At 48.1% G+C, this 15,610-nt stretch overlaps 5 protein-coding genes across 5 annotated transcripts; 4 read left to right on the top strand and 1 right to left on the bottom strand.

The window, feature by feature from the left end:
• Positions 1–390: 390 nt before the first annotated feature.
• ANOM_003183 (putative C2H2 finger domain protein (Ezf)) lies at positions 391–1,737 on the top strand (the record flags this gene model as incomplete). The annotated part of the gene is made up of 3 exons (XM_015548440.1): positions 391–1,362; positions 1,413–1,486; positions 1,557–1,737. The coding sequence occupies 3 exons, from the start codon at positions 391–393 to the stop codon at positions 1,735–1,737; spliced, it is 1,227 nt and encodes a 408-aa protein (XP_015410503.1).
• A 3,502-nt stretch (positions 1,738–5,239) lies between these two features.
• Positions 5,240–6,494, top strand: idi1 (isopentenyl-diphosphate delta-isomerase IDI1; the record flags this gene model as incomplete). The annotated part of the gene is made up of 3 exons (XM_015548441.1): positions 5,240–5,529; positions 5,651–5,989; positions 6,055–6,494. Coding segments are annotated over 3 exons (852 nt in total), but the record flags the coding sequence as incomplete, so codon positions are not given.
• A 1,686-nt stretch (positions 6,495–8,180) lies between these two features.
• On the top strand, positions 8,181–10,101 carry ANOM_003185 (MATE family efflux transporter; the record flags this gene model as incomplete). The annotated part of the gene is made up of 2 exons (XM_015548442.1): positions 8,181–9,239; positions 9,295–10,101. 2 exons carry the CDS (start codon positions 8,181–8,183, stop codon positions 10,099–10,101), a joined length of 1,866 nt encoding a protein of 621 aa, XP_015410509.1.
• Positions 10,102–10,554: 453 nt separating this feature from the next.
• Positions 10,555–11,601, bottom strand: ANOM_003186 (putative replication factor-a protein; the record flags this gene model as incomplete). The annotated part of the gene is made up of 3 exons (XM_015548443.1): positions 11,545–11,601; positions 11,394–11,473; positions 10,555–11,298 (listed from the first exon to the last, which is right to left on the bottom strand). The coding sequence occupies exons 1-3, from the start codon at positions 11,546–11,548 to the stop codon at positions 10,555–10,557; spliced, it is 828 nt and encodes a 275-aa protein (XP_015410508.1). The 5' UTR covers positions 11,549–11,601.
• A 384-nt stretch (positions 11,602–11,985) lies between these two features.
• ANOM_003187 (ATP-dependent RNA helicase DBP10) lies at positions 11,986–14,768 on the top strand (the record flags this gene model as incomplete). The annotated part of the gene is made up of 2 exons (XM_015548444.1): positions 11,986–12,256; positions 12,313–14,768. The coding sequence occupies 2 exons, from the start codon at positions 11,986–11,988 to the stop codon at positions 14,766–14,768; spliced, it is 2,727 nt and encodes a 908-aa protein (XP_015410507.1).
• Between the last annotated feature and the right edge of the window lie 842 nt (positions 14,769–15,610).

Consider the following 15,610-nt stretch of genomic DNA (forward strand, 5'->3'; position numbering starts at 1 on the left):
GTCAAGGTCACTGCTTGACGGCCCTTCATCGTGTCATTGCGGCGGACACTCCCCTCCAATTATCATATGGCTCAGTTGATCGAGATCGCCATCAGCCACAGTCTATGCCTGTTCCTGACCTCACCTATCAGTAGAAATGCTACTGAGTCACCAATACTTATATAGATGAATTTTATCCCCCTCCCTTCTTTCGTGTTTCGAATCAAATATAGAGCCTTCGAACCCGCGAGCTACCCACTTGTTAGCTAGAAGTCTAACGAGCGTGAGGATAGCACAATTGTGTTTTGGCGCCACTACCTCCAACATTCGCTTCATTCTTCCCTGTATTACTCTACTCTCTTTGTTGTTGTTGTTGTTCTTCTTGATTAAACACAGTTGTGGATCTTGAGAATGGAGCAGGCTCCTACATCGTTTTCTTCGCCCTCGCCCTTCGTTCGATCGCCACCGGAAAATCACATAATGCTGGAAGATACTTCCGCTTATTCATCGCCTATGTGCTCTGTTTCGAGCTATCCAAGCAACTCGCAGTCGACTACTGGCTTGGGAATCTCCCATTGTGAGATGGAAGACCCATCCAGTCAGCTAAGGCTGTTTCCACCCGACACATACCCATCGCCGGTAACCGAATGGCCGAATCAGATGATCCCTCCCGAATCCCTTCTCGAGACGACGCTGGACGTCGGTCATTTCTCTCCAGGACCATGCTACGAGCCATTTGGTGCTCACTCTGATGTTTCTGTCTCGCCCCTTACCTATTACAGCCCGCAAACTCTGAACGCCCCATCTAGCTATGGCTCTGCTATGGATTTCGCCAGAAATTCTGGCACTTTGAGTGCCCCCTCCTCTCACTTTTGGCCGAATACCCCCCAATCCGACGCAGCTAGCTCCGAGATCCAGCCACAAGTTAAGGAAGAACCTGACGACAGTTGGGAGCAAAACCTTTTGACAGAGGTCAGTGATACTACGGTAATTGGCTCGGTTTCACAAATGCCTCACACAGTGAGCAATGATGCTTATTCAAAATCTCAACACTTTGCCGATAACGGTAATGATACTTTTGTCGAATTAAACCCAGATCTGGGTCGTCAGAGGGATGAGGGCCGAAAGCCTACAGCACGAAAAATGCCCGTTGAAGTAGTCTTTCAATTGACGAAAAACGATAGCGAACTCCCCGATGAGCGGTGCAAGATACTATCTGCAAGTGGTCTTGAATGCACCATCTGCGGTACCCGGTTCACTCGACGTTCTAACTGTCGCGAACATGTGAAGAGACATGACCCAAGCCTCAGAAAGTCGTACCACTGCGAGTTCTGCGAAAAGCCATTCGGAAGAAAGACTGACCTTCGGCGACATGTAGATAGTGTGAGTTGAATCGCGGTTTCCTCATAAATACATAACTGATAAAAACGCAGATCCATCATGGAATCCGAAAATTTGGTTGTGAGGATTGTGGCCAACGGTTCGGTCGACGGGATACACTCTCGAGGTAAACAAGCAAATCTACCGTAGTGTATATGTGTATACAAGCTAATACAGTTTGATATGATAGACACAAGGCAGACGGTTGCCCCCGAAGACCACGAGGCACGGATGTCTCCAGAAAGGTCGAAGCGTCTCAGCACCTCTCTGGACTCCCTCCCAAAGATCCCCACGGCAGAAACAAACGACAGCAATCCTTACCGAAACAATAGCTGTATGTCTGGCACAGTGATCGAGAACAATCAAGATACATGGTGAGCCATTACTGCGTTGATCGCGGATATGGTAGTTACTGTTATACGCATGACTTCTCAGTTCAGTAATGAATGATGTACATTTGTCTGGGACATAATGAATGCTCTTGTGGATGAGGTGGCTATCTGCATTGTTTGATGAAATTCTTTTGCATAAAGTATTCTGGATAATGTTGCTCGAGTTTGGAATTGTCATTACTTTGTCTTTTTCCTTCCTTTTTTTTCTTTTTTTTTTTTCTTCCCCCCTTTGTTGTCATTAGAACCAGTACAGCATCTGGGAGCGTTAGAAATGAGTATCATCGCATGGCTGGCTCATGCCTGAACACATGGATATGAACGACCTAATACTCCAAAGCCTTCTTAATTATGAATTTGACTACTTTTTCTTTTTGGATTTTCGTCCCTGTTTCACTAACCGGAAAAACTAGGATTCAACGGGATACTCACGTCGGCTAAGCTGTTCTGTGCACGAGCCGACGGCTCCGGAACCATATAGACGCCAACGACAACACTAGGCAGGTAGTCGCGAAACTCAAATAGCGTTATTGGTCACCTTCTCTGAAAGCTCATTTGTCGAGTTCATGCGATGGTCAAGCTAATGAGACCTAGTATCTTACCACGGAAGCTTCCCCGTACGCGACCCGGGCGATCACTAAAGGATTCACCAAACTGCTCAGTGCTCACTACTACGTCGCACGAAATATAAGGCGGCCGAAGAGAGACAATGTACGGAGTACGCCGCGCGGAGTAAAACTCACAGCTCCGTCCGTGCCGGAGAACCCGAGGAATCTGAATCCGTCATTTTTATATATATGTCGATATATGCTTGTCATGATTGCTACTATCACAATAGCAGAGCCTTATGATGAGATCAAGCTTGTGGCGAGTCAATCTGCGCTGTTCTGGCCATTTCTCGCTAAGCGAGTCTGGCCGTTTGAAGCTCGGAGCCGACAATGCGCCTTAAAAGTAGAGCAGGTGTCTGGAACGGTTACGGGCGGATTAATTTCTGGAAGAACAGCCCTAAATCTTTTAGTTTCAAACAAGCGCGTCTCCAAGCAACGCCGTTAAGTGGCTACGGCTATAGCGTCTAACCTGCCTCGGAAATTTTGGGAGCCAGGGCCAGGTTTCCTATAAGTTCCATTATGCCATTAACTGGGTTGTAAGAAACGTGTGGACTAGATCATTACCTGAATTGGCTATGGACTTAAGATTGAACCAAACATAGTTACTACTTAGCTTGAGGTAGTCAATAGTACTAGTAGACATACCTAGGCTACTACTAGTATAACTACAGACTTCTTGAATAGGAAATAGTAAAAGAGGCCCGGGGGCCGAGGAAAGAATTTGTCATCCCGTGCTTGGAGGCTGGGATACCGGACACTTAGTCATTATGTCCTCAACCTGATAAATCAACCATCTGGCTCAATTTAATCTCGACGTTTTGTTTTGTTTGTATTCAGTCCAAAGCTAACATTAAACAAAGAATAACTGAATTCTGCGTGAAGAGACTCTGGAGCAACTCCGATTACTTGATAAGGGCAGGTACCTACTGTATTTCTGTTTCTTTACCTAGTAATAACTTAGTATCATCCTCATGGTGAGTCATCTCGACTCGCAATATAACTCCAGAAACGGGAAGTTTCTGGGATTGTAATCGGGGTCTACTTATTATTCTAGATCAACATGGGTTGATCTGGTTAGCATCCTTGTAGGCTATCATGTGAGGTTCTGGCTAGAGGGACATGTGTACATATGTGCATACTCGGTATCTCCAGCCTTATCTCCCCCTCGGGCGATGTACACGCTAGACCAAACAAGGCACGATATGCCAAGATCGAATCCATCCATATTCTATGCGTTGTGGTTTGTTTAACAATCCTTGCTTTTATTGCCACCACAGGTCATGTGGAATTATGCTTACAGAGGCTCTACAACAAGGGTTACAGTTCAGTGTGCGAATCTGTCTCAGTTCAGCTGGGGCTGCCGAGGGAGTGTACACTAATCCCAGTCAAGGTACTTCTGGAATGCACAGGCAGCCTGGAGACTTTGGGCCATTTTCGAACCAACATAAGCATAACACTAACTATTAAGCACTAGCATATATCAGGGACGGCCAATTTCACACATTAAGAAGAATTTCACATCCTCCCGGCCTTTGCTGGTCTGCTACAGCAATAAGTACGCAGGCAGTATCCCTGTACAGCTGAGTGTCAACTGACTGAGAAGTACACTATAGCCAAAGTATGCGAGGGACTCCAAAAGTATATCGTTACAAAATTGACGAGTCGCCGATTCCCAAACTCTAATGTCACGAGTGATAGAACCCAGGCTTCTAAGACATAACTCAGATCGCCATGTGACCAAGAGAGTGCTGTCGATCTTCGGTATCTCCATTGTTTTCATTCTATACATTGCATACCTCTATCAGGAATGGGCCCGATCTGCACTACTTCATCCCTTCTGTATTTCCGTCTTCAGGGACATCGGAGATCTCGTTGTGAATGCTACTGATTGTTGCCGCGATAGAAAGCATGCATGTCCGGATTTTATCACTGGTTCACCCTTTACGCAATTATCTTTCATCCGTTGGTCATGTTAGAGAACTGTAGCTGGTTTATTATCTGATAGGAGGGACAAGGGAAATACCGAGCCCCGTCCATTCGCTGCTGGCTAATAGGAGTCGCGGCTTCACAAGGCTAGCTAGGACTGGCACGACCAACATCTGCCTTGTATATGTTAGCCTTCGTTTGACATGCAGTGCTCTATGGATTTGGATATTGACCGCTAGGGCCGACCAACTCCAGCGGAACTATAAGCCACCCGTATAGTAAATTGAGAAGATGGCTGCAGCTGACGTCCCATAATCTTCTATATGCGGGGCACTATCCATGGCATCTCACCACCTCACATATGTACAGAATGATGTGTCATTTCAGCTGCACTACAGTATATAGCCCAAGTAATGCACCGTTTAGACATATCGAGGGTACCGATGAGTACTATGAGACACTTACATTGAATTCTATCTTTATGCGTGCTACTATATCTAGTAGCCATCCTAGATCTACGATAGTCGCAGTCTATATCCGGTAAATGGAAGCGCTCATAACGGTGGCCTTGTCTCATATAGGAAGCACGCCCAGCAAGGTTCGAATGTTCTCGACATGTTCTGCATCAAGCTACTTCTTCCGGCCGAGCGATGATTGATGTGACCGAAAAAAATGGAACATGGAAAATGAGCAGCCAGCCTAAAGTGGGTGACACTATGCTCTGTATGACATGTTTTCTGCAATGCATTACGTGGAGGCTTGCAGGGAACTTCCAAGTAGGTAGTAGTAGGTTCAGATTGCCTGTATAGCCATCGCGATTCGCTACTACTAGTACTAGGTAGAGAGTCCAATAGCGGGTGTTCCAGATCCTCCACTAATTTTGCTGTGATACACCGCCTCCGAAGGGCGGGGATTATTTCATTCCCCTTTCCCCTCCAGCTCCAGAAGGTCCAGACAATAATACCCCTCTTTGGATTGTGAGCGTCATACATTAACTGTCACAATGAGCGCAACTACTACAACTACCGAACCCCCTAGAATTACGGCGGAAAATGTTGCTACTCTCTTCCCAGAGGTCGATACTTCTTTGGCTCGCGAAGTCCTCCCCAAAGCTGACGGCAATCCCTCCGCCGCTAGCAGCAGCGAGCTGGCAGGTTACGACGAGGAGCAAGTCCGTCTGATGGATGAAGTATGCATCGTTCTGGATGATGATGACAAGCCTATCGGAAGTGCCAGCAAGAAAATCTGTAAGATCCGCCCTCTGCATGAGTACTCGTCTGGTGCAGTGCAATTTTCCTGCTGGCGTCTCGCCTCCTCCCCTCTTTGCCAATACCGTTTACTGACGGCTCAATTACTTGGTGACAATAGGCCACCTCATGACCAACATTGACCGGGGCCTTCTCCACCGTGCCTTTTCCGTGTTCCTCTTCGATTCCAACAAGCGCTTGCTCCTCCAACAACGCGCCAGCGAGAAGATCACCTTCCCGGATATGTGGACAAACACCTGCTGCTCTCACCCCCTTGGAATTGCTGGAGAGACCGGTTCTGAGCTGGATGCCGCTATCTTGGGCGTGAAGCGGGCTGCGCAGCGGAAGTTGGAACATGAGCTTGGAATTAAGCCGGAGCAAGTACCCCTGGATAAGTTCGAGTTTTTCACGAGAATACATTACAAGGCTCCTAGCGATGGAAAATGGGGAGAGCATGAGAGTATGTTTCATATCCTTTAACCTTCACTTCATCACCAGCTGTCGTCGAAAACTAACATCATTAAGTCGACTATATCCTCTTCATCCAAGCCGATGTAGAGTTGGATCCTAGCGCGAATGAAGTACGAGACACGAAGTATGTCTCGGCCGACGAATTGAAAACGATGTTTGAGCAGCCGGGGTTGAAGTTCACACCCTGGTTCAAACTCATCTGCAATTCGATGTTGTTCGAATGGTGGAGCCACCTCGGCTCTCCAACCTTGGAGAAGTACAAGGGCGAGAAAGGAATCCGGCGTATGTGAGATTCTGCTCAACGGAAAATGGTGATATGTTATCCGTTTGTCTTGCAATGTAGCGGTATCTTTCGGCTGTTTCCGCCCGCTTCCTCGAATTATGATACCATGGCATGGGCTAGTCAAATGCACTATTAATGTATGAACAGGACTTATTTTATGTTTCTAGGTACCTATCTTCATTTACTGGGGGCTAGTGACAGATCCCTTCTCTCTTGTTACAATTTGGCGTCCTATCTACTCACGACATGGGTCTACGATAGAGCATTGTTTAGAAAGCCTGCTCAAGGCGGGGTTTTCCATTAAGCGAAAAAGCAAATCCAATTCTCTTAATTATTACTTTTTGCATCCGTTGCCAAGAACAGTATACAGCTCCCTAGAATCACGGTCCCCACCACTGTAAATGTCATTTGTGTTTTCCATCCGCTCTGTACCAAAGCCGCTTTACGGCTGTACTTTCGCACGGTGCGCACATAGTTTGCAAACCCGTTAACCAAACAGGCTAAGCTAAGGACCCAGAAAATAATACCCAGCGGCAGAGCCATCCGTCGCTCGAGTCCGGTCGGCCCGCCATGAAAATGGAACGAGATGATGATAGCTACTGAAACGACCGCAAGGTACATAGAAAGACGAAGCCAAGACAGAAAGGTTCGTTCGTTAGCGCAGTGATCGCGGGCGTCGGAGGTGACATTTTCGAATAACAGGGCTCCCAGCCAGGGTCGGGATAGGAAGATATGATGGTTGTCCTCTAAGTGTCTTTTTCGGGGTCAGTCCTAAGTGTTCTCTTTTTCCCTGATCCTGCTTTGAATAACCCAAGAAATAAATATTGTTCATAAGGACTAGAAGCGCTTACTCGTCTACCAGAACGGGGCGTGAGTTCGCCGGGTTGATCACCGGATTAAACCGCGGCCGAAGAGAAGCAGCATTTTGGCTTGTCGTAGATTCTGGCATAGTGGGGGTCGATATGCCAGCCAAAGTATGGGTGAAACACTACCGCGACGATATAACAATAAGAACAATAAGTCGCATCCTTCTCATCAAGGAGCGCAAAGCCGGGGGGACATGTTTCTTGAGTCGAGTTTCCATATGTCAGAGATCCGATGACAGACCCACGTGATTCACATGTCTAGGCTCAATCGGGAATGATGTCACTGATCCCTGCATGGTGCATCTCCCTGGCATTGGCCTGCGCTTTTCTTCGTGGCTGATGTTGGCCTGGGTTGGTTCATAACCAGCGCAGATCAAACGAATGAGATCCCGCGGCAGCACCCTAATGACTGATGTCAAAGAGACGAAACATCGCTAATAGATCTTGGATCGACACCTCCACTACGCGAACCATTCTCTATGGACCGTTTCTCACCCTCCAAGGTTCATGGTGGGGGGTCCGCTTTGCCTTTGCGGGGGCTGCTTGCACGTTTTTCTATGGCTTGTGCATGACAATGGATACGGCATAATTCCTTCATCTGTTAACTTTACTTGATCAAAACCGTGTATATCAGCAGAACTTACTGTGTATTGATTGAGAAAAAAAAGTTAGTCAATACGAGCTGACTCAAAAAACGGCCCATGCATCGACTGGAGCGAAAGAAAGTGGATCCAACACATACAACGGTCCATACAACTTTAATTCAATGGCTGAAAGCTCTTTTAGAGGCAAAATCTGCTGATAGAGCGTAATATGCTTACCGACACCATCGCCCGCCCCCGCTTCCGTTTTTGTTTCTCTCTTCCTTCTTTCTCTGAGTCACCGCATTTCTCCATTGACAGCTCCCTCGAGCTTGTATATATTTGGCGCCATCAGGCCATGATGAAGTATCCTTAAGCACACAATTTTCAACACATACCAAGCTTTAACGTCTCTCCGCGCACCCTTTGTATTATTACATCACCGTCGCAATGGGCCGCGGTAACACTCCGCGTTCAGTGGAGGAGCAAGCCTTACATGGCCGCTTCCTATCTAGTTCCCCTCTCGCCGAGGCCGCAATTGCTCGAGATTTAGAGAACTATGCGGATGACGAGGACTCAATGATTAGTACTGACGACGATGCTTCTGAGACATCTACTATTCGCGCGATAAACAGTCAGCCCGGCACGAACCCCCATTCTCTAGCTGGATCCTACCGTCGTCCGAGCTTCTTCACTACGGTCTCCCATGCCACGGTTGTACCATATACTGGAGAACGAGAGAGGCTGACACGCAGGGAACGCGAACGCGCCATTGAGGATGAGAGGGATCTTCTCAGCGATAATAATGTCATGGAGGCGAGGACGAAGCGGCGTGTGACTCCAACCAGGGCACCTTCAGGAGAAACTACGGCGCTCCTAGGAAACCAAGTAGACGGTCGCGAATACAATGCCACAGATGATGAAGAGGTTGACAGAAAGTGGGAAGAGGCTGTCGCAGCCGGGTTAATTCACACAACATGGAGACGGGAGGCGCGGGTGATCGGTAAAAACGCTGCTCCATTAATGGCCACTTTCCTGCTCCAATATTCGTTGACAGTAGCCAGCATTTTCACCCTAGGCCACCTGGGCAAGAAAGAGCTTGGTGCAGTGAGTTTAGCTAGCATGAGTGCGAACATTACAGGATATGCAGTATACCAAGGTTTAGCAACCAGTTTAGACACTCTGTGTGCACAGGCATATGGTTCTGGAAGGAAGAAGCTGGTAGGCCTGCAAATGCAAAAGATGGTGTTCTTCCTTTGCACCATTTCTATCCCGATTGCTGTACTGTGGTTCTTTGCGGACAGAATCCTCATGAAGATTGTCCCGGAGAAAGATGTCGCCGCACTTGCTGGCTTGTACTTGAAGGTTGTCATCTTGGGGGCACCTGGATACGCTTGCTTTGAGAGCGGGAAGCGTTATGTGCAGGCTCAAGGACTCTTTTCTGCTTCGCTATATGTCTTACTCATCTGCGCACCTCTAAACGCCTTCATGAACTGGTTGTTTGTTTGGGTAAGTCACCACAGGCTGCAGTTATCTCACTCACGGTGACTAACCAGATGGATAGAAATTCCAATGGGGCTTTGTTGGCGCCCCTATCGCAGTAGCTATTACAGACAATCTGATGCCGCTGTTTTTGTTCCTTTATGTGTATTTCATTGATGGTGCGGAATGTTGGAATGGGTTTACTACCAAGGCCTTGCGCAACTGGGGCCCAATGATCCGACTTGCCTTACCTGGTCTGGTAATGGTAGAAGCTGAGTGCCTCGCTTTTGAAATACTAACCTTAGCATCGTCATACCTCGGCACAACCCCCTTGGCTGCCCAGTCGGTTCTATCGACCATCGCCAGTATCATGTTCCAAATTCCTTTTCCCCTTTCAATTTCTGGCAGTACCCGCGTTGCAAACCTGATCGGAGCAACTCTTGTTGGTCCCGCCAAGATTTCAGCAAAAGTGACAATGGGATATTCCGTCATCGTAGGGGTGCTCAACATGCTACTGCTCTCCTCCCTGCGCTCATACATCCCACGACTATTTACCCCAGAAGAAGAAGTGATCGAGCTCGTAGCACAGGTCCTTCCATTGTGTGCAGCGTTCCAGTTATTTGACGCCCTCGCAGCTAACTGCAACGGTATTCTTCGTGGGATTGGCAGACAAGAGATAGGCGGTTATGTCCAGCTCTTTTGCTACTATGCAGTTGCAATGCCCATTAGCTTCGGGACCACATTTGGACTGGGTTGGGGTTTACTGGGACTCTGGTCCGGTGTTGCTCTTGCCCTTCTCTTGGTATCAGTGATCGAGCTGATCTTCCTGATACAAACTGATTGGAACCGTTCGGTTCAAGATGCTATTCAGAGAAACGCAATGGCATAGAATCATGACCGATATCCGCATATTATGATGAGATGACGCTATAACCTATGTTTTCGATACCATCCATCGATTGTTGTTGTCTGTCGACGATGATGTTAGACTTTTTCTGCCTATATAGTGTTATGGGATGATGAAAAAGGTTCTGGGGAGTATTTTTATAACGGCCGTGGACTGGAATGAAGCCAAAGTGGATGTTAATATGTATCTTGAACGTTCACCTAGTGTATAGAGTTTTGCTGTGTTGTTATCATGTTCTAACACTTAGTTCTGTAGCTAGCGTTCAATGAAAGACTGGAAGGTAGGAGGAGAAACGAGCTTTCAATTATCATCAGGATTATGAAACGTAAAGTAGGCTATCGGGGCAACGAACACATGAATTTGACGCCTTTTGGTTTCCAGACATATGCATAGACGTGAGTAAGTAGGTAGTAAAGATAGAAAGACACCATAAATCTAATAATCCAATATAGCCCAGGTTTGCTCATCAACAGTCGAGAAAATCACACCAGCAGTAAGCAGCTCATCACCAGCGCGGGCGACGTCCGGCATGGGCAAACTCAGCTTAGCCGCAATGAGCTGAGCATGTAGACCCTCATTGCTCTGAGGTTCCGTCTTCAACAAATTGTACACCCTCCTTGCCACGGGGCTCATGGCAGGAAGGCCTCTGCCGGCGCTGTAATCATCAACACCCCCCATAGTGGCATCAGCACCCCCCGCTCCACCTGCAGCGGCGCCGCTGCCGCCGGAGCCACCAACAGGACCACGGGTAAAGAAAAGATGCACTGCAACAGCCTCAAGCATGTGGCAATGGAGCTCATTGATATCCGTCAAGGGCCGCACGCAATGTGATCCTACAAATCGCTTATTCCCGAACGTCTTTATTTTCCCGAATATCTTGGCATATCCGTTGTTCACGACCTGGCTCTTTCCTGCTCCTGCTTTGCCATCATCTGTGTCCATGGTATCCGCCGTGGCCGAGTCAACCCATTGTTTCACTTCGATTTCCCCCGTCCCGTCGTCTATTTTGTATGTGATGTTTGTACTTTGGGTGCTGATGTTGCGAACTTGTCCGACAAAGCAAATGCTGCCTACATCTGCGCCGTCAATCTGATAATCGGCTTCGGGATAGGGCTGTGTCGCATCAAGGGCTTGTTTGATTGTGATGGGGCGGAGTGTAGTATTGTTGCCGTCCGCGCTCTGTTTGCGATATTAGAGTTAGTGTGAGCCGGCCGAAAGCTTAGAATAACAGAAGGGGTATCTCAAGACATCTGTGATTTGGAGCTCATCCATACCTTTCCACCAGCGGGGCTGTTGGTCTCTCCTGGCACGAAGCCACCACCGCTTCCAAAGGAAGAACCATAACCATAATTATCTGAAATTTATCAGTAACGACAGATAAGAAGAAGATATTACGAATATGTGTACGACAAGAGAAAGACTTACCCATTTTGTATTACTTTGTGCTGAACTAAGCTATGCAACTTGGAGCTCTATCGTCAATGACTTCGTGAACGGAAAGCAATTATCGCCATTTTACCGCTTCTGGACGCGTTGGACGCGTTGCGGGGACACAGCTGTTTGAGAGGTTTGCATTACAGCCCGGAGCAACTTTGATCCCTGACCGCCTTGACTTTTTTCTCCACCGCCGACAAAAAAAGTCGAGGATCGATAAGAGTGCTAATTATCGGACGAGGAGAGGAAGATTGTCTTTTCTCGTCGTTTTCAATCGCTCTTCACAGGGACTGCTGGTGCTTTGTTTGAGATACCCTGGTTTTTGTTGATGAAGTTTTCTATGCAAGGATTTTGGTCCCTTTTTCATTGAACTTTTTTCATCCCGCCGCTTTTGCTGGCGAATAGGTACGATAATAGTCAATAGAGGTCAAGATGCCTCACCGCGCAGCGTCGCCAGCGGCGTCAGAAAATGAGTTCGATATCACAAATGCGCTTTTCCAAAATGACAGCGATTCCGACAACGATACGTCTTTGAAACAGACAAAGCGGCCACAGAAGACGGCACCACCTCAAATGCTTGATTTCCTTGGAGGAGATGTTGACGACGACGACGACGAAGATGACGAGGCATTCATTGCAGGGCAACAGGCTTCGGCCAACAGGAAGGCTTCTAATCTCAAGGGCCGTACCGTCAAGAAGGGAGGTGGTTTCCAAGCAATGGGACTGAATGCGCACCTGTTGAAAGCTATTACCCGGAAGGTTTCTCTGTCCCGACTCCTATTCAGCGCAAGACTATCCCCGTGATTATGGACGGTCAGGATGTAGTTGGTATGGCACGTACCGGATCAGGAAAGACCGCTGCTTTCGTTATCCCTATGATCGAGAAATTGAAGAGTCACAGTATCAAGGTCGGAGCTCGTGGACTGATTCTATCGCCGTCGAGAGAATTGGCTTTGCAGACCCTGAAGGTTGTGAAGGAGCTTGGAAAGGGCACGGATTTGAAGTCTGTCCTTCTTGTTGGTGGTGATAGTTTGGAGGAACAGTTCAGTATGATGGCCGGTAACCCTGATATTGTGATTGCGACACCCGGACGTTTCCTGCATTTGAAGGTAGAAATGAATCTGGACTTGTCGAGCATTCGTTATGTTGTGTTTGACGAAGCCGATAGACTGTTCGAGATGGGTTTTGCTGATCAACTTACGGAAATTTTGCATGGCCTTCCTGCGAACCGACAGACTCTGCTGTTCTCTGCGACGTTGCCTAAGTCGCTGGTGGAATTCGCCCGTGCTGGCTTACAGGAGCCTACCCTTATTCGTCTAGATACTGAAAGCAAGATCTCGCCGGATCTTGAGAACGTCTTTTTCTCTGTTAAGTCTGCGGAAAAGGAAGGTGCTTTGCTTCACATCCTCCACGAAGTCATTAAGATGCCCACTGGCCCAACTGAGGCCTCGCAGCGCCAGAAGGAGCAGGGTGATAGCAAGAATTTCAAGAAGCGGAAGCGAGGGGATGACAAGGCCATTAACTTCAAGGAGTCTCCCACAAAGTATTCGACTATTGTTTTTGCAGCAACGAAGCATCATGTGGATTACTTATATTCCCTACTCCGGGAGGCCGGATTTGCGGTTTCTTATGCCTACGGTTCCTTAGACCAGACCGCTCGAAAGATTCAAGTCCAGAACTTCAGAGCGGGTCTTTCGAATATCCTCGTTGTTACAGATGTTGCGGCCCGTGGTATTGATATTCCAATTCTTGCAAACGTTATCAACTACGATTTCCCATCTCAACCTAAGATCTTCGTTCACCGTGTCGGTCGTACGGCTCGTGCGGGGCGGAAGGGCTGGAGTTATAGCTTGGTCCGGGACTCAGATGCCCCCTATATGCTTGATTTACAACTGTTCCTTGGAAGGAGACTTGTCATTGGCCGCGAGCATGATGGCCAGGTTAACTTTGCCGAAGATGTGGTCGTCGGCAGCTTGCCTAGGGATGGCCTGTCGACGAGCTGTGAATGGGTTACAAGAGTTCTAGAAAACGAAGCCGACATCTACGGTCAACGGACTATTGCTGGAAAGGGAGAGAAGCTCTATATGCGAACACGAAATTCGGCTTCTCTTGAAAGTGCTAAGCGGGCGAAACAGGTTGTATCTTCCGACAACTGGACAGCCATACATCCTCTCTTCAACGACCAAGAAAGTCAAATGGAAGTAGAACGTGAGAAGATGCTTGCCCGGATTGGAGGCTACCGGCCGCAGGAAACAATTTTCGAAGTACACAACCGACGAAATGGCAAGCACGAAGGTGATGAAGCCATCGACACCATTAAGAGGATCCGTACTACCCTTGATCACAAGAAGAAGAAACGGGAGATGGCTGAGAAGCAGTCAGACTTCGTGGAGGATGCGTCCAGCGGAACCAAGGGAGGTGCCGACGAGACTGAGGAGAACGGTGTCCAGTCCGATGACGATGAGGATGTCGGCGAAGGAGTGCCCGATAACATGTCGATGGCATCCGAGTCGGATCTTGAAGTCACTTTCTCCTCCTATAACGGTGGCAAGGCAAAGAAGGACAACGCAGCATCTTTCCAAAACCCCGAATACTTCATGTCCTATACCCCATCCAATACGAACTTGGCTGAAGACAGGGCCTATGGTGTGCACACTGGTACCAATGCCAACTTTACTCAAGCTTCGCGCAGCGCTACAATGGATCTACTTGGTGATGAGGGTGCTCGCGGGTTCGCCGAGCCCCGTACCATGATGCGCTGGGACAAGCGGCACAAGAAGTACGTGTCACGCCAGAATGACGAAGATGGATCCAAAGGTACACGTCTTGTCAAGGGTGAGTCTGGCGCCAAAATTGCTTCCTCCTTCCGTAGCGGACGATTCGACGCATGGAGGAAGGGCAAGCGTCTGGGACAAATGCCACGTGTGGGTGAGGAAGAGACCCCTGCTCTCGTCCATGAGCTCAATACTGCTATGAGGAGACGACGCTTCCAGCACCGGAAGGAACAGGCGCCCAAGGCGGCCGACCGCCTACGTGGCGACTACGAGAAGATGAAGAAGAAGGGCGAAGCAGCCAAGCAGCGCCAGCTGTCCAAGGCCGGAGGCGCGGCTGCAGGCGGCAGGAGCGAACTAAAATCTACAGATGATATCCGACTGGCAAGGAAGCTGAAGCAGCAGAGAAGAGAGAAGAATGCCCGGCCGTCGAGGAAGAAGTGAACGTAATGGATTGGAGAACGCGCTGTCATGGAGGCACGCATTGTATATACCACCGCATATTGCAGTCTATACATCTAGTCGGGCATTGTGATATGAAAATGAAAATTTCTTACAGCATCTGCAATAAGACCAAATGATATAGACCGTGTATCTCTGCCATAATCCAACCCCTGTAAGCAGTATACATGTGTAGCACTAATCACATAGACACCTAAACATGTACATTAGTATATGTACGGGCCTCCGCCCAGCCAACAAGCCTCACCATCGTCACCACAGAAAGCGAATAAAAATAAACAGTAAATAGTAAACTCCAAAGCCCTTTAGGTTCCTCCATCACCGCCACACCCCCGATCCACAATCGTCCAGCTGATTGGTCCCTCCTCCACATAGGAATCAATAAAAGACATATCACATCGCGATCACATCAGCGACCCTCTTCGCAATATACCCCTAACATAAACAAATAAAATTCTGAATTGAGCGCCCACATCCATGCAACAGGCCACCCTTGGTGGAGACGAGTTCATTTATCCTAGATTCCCAAGACAACGGTACCAAGCAACCCCGAGTGCCGGAAAAAAAAGTGGCAAGGATATACTATCTCTCATATACAGCCTACACACTATGTGATATACCGGGAGTGTGCCAGAAGGCTGAGCGAGTGAGTGAGCGATATCTCGGTTGGAATCACACCGTTACTTGCGTTTATCTTCCATCAATTGAAACGAAAACCCGCTATCTAGACTTTCATGAGGAATATCAATGGGAGCGAAAACGTCCAGTTTGAGTAGGGGATCTACCCGGTGTGATATCAATTTTCCTAAAAGGAATATTACACC

The sequence above is a fragment of the Aspergillus nomiae genome (genome assembly GCF_001204775.2).
Source record: "Aspergillus nomiae NRRL 13137 chromosome Unknown contig00028, whole genome shotgun sequence".
In the NCBI taxonomy this organism is placed as follows: Eukaryota; Fungi; Ascomycota; class Eurotiomycetes; order Eurotiales; family Aspergillaceae; genus Aspergillus; species Aspergillus nomiae.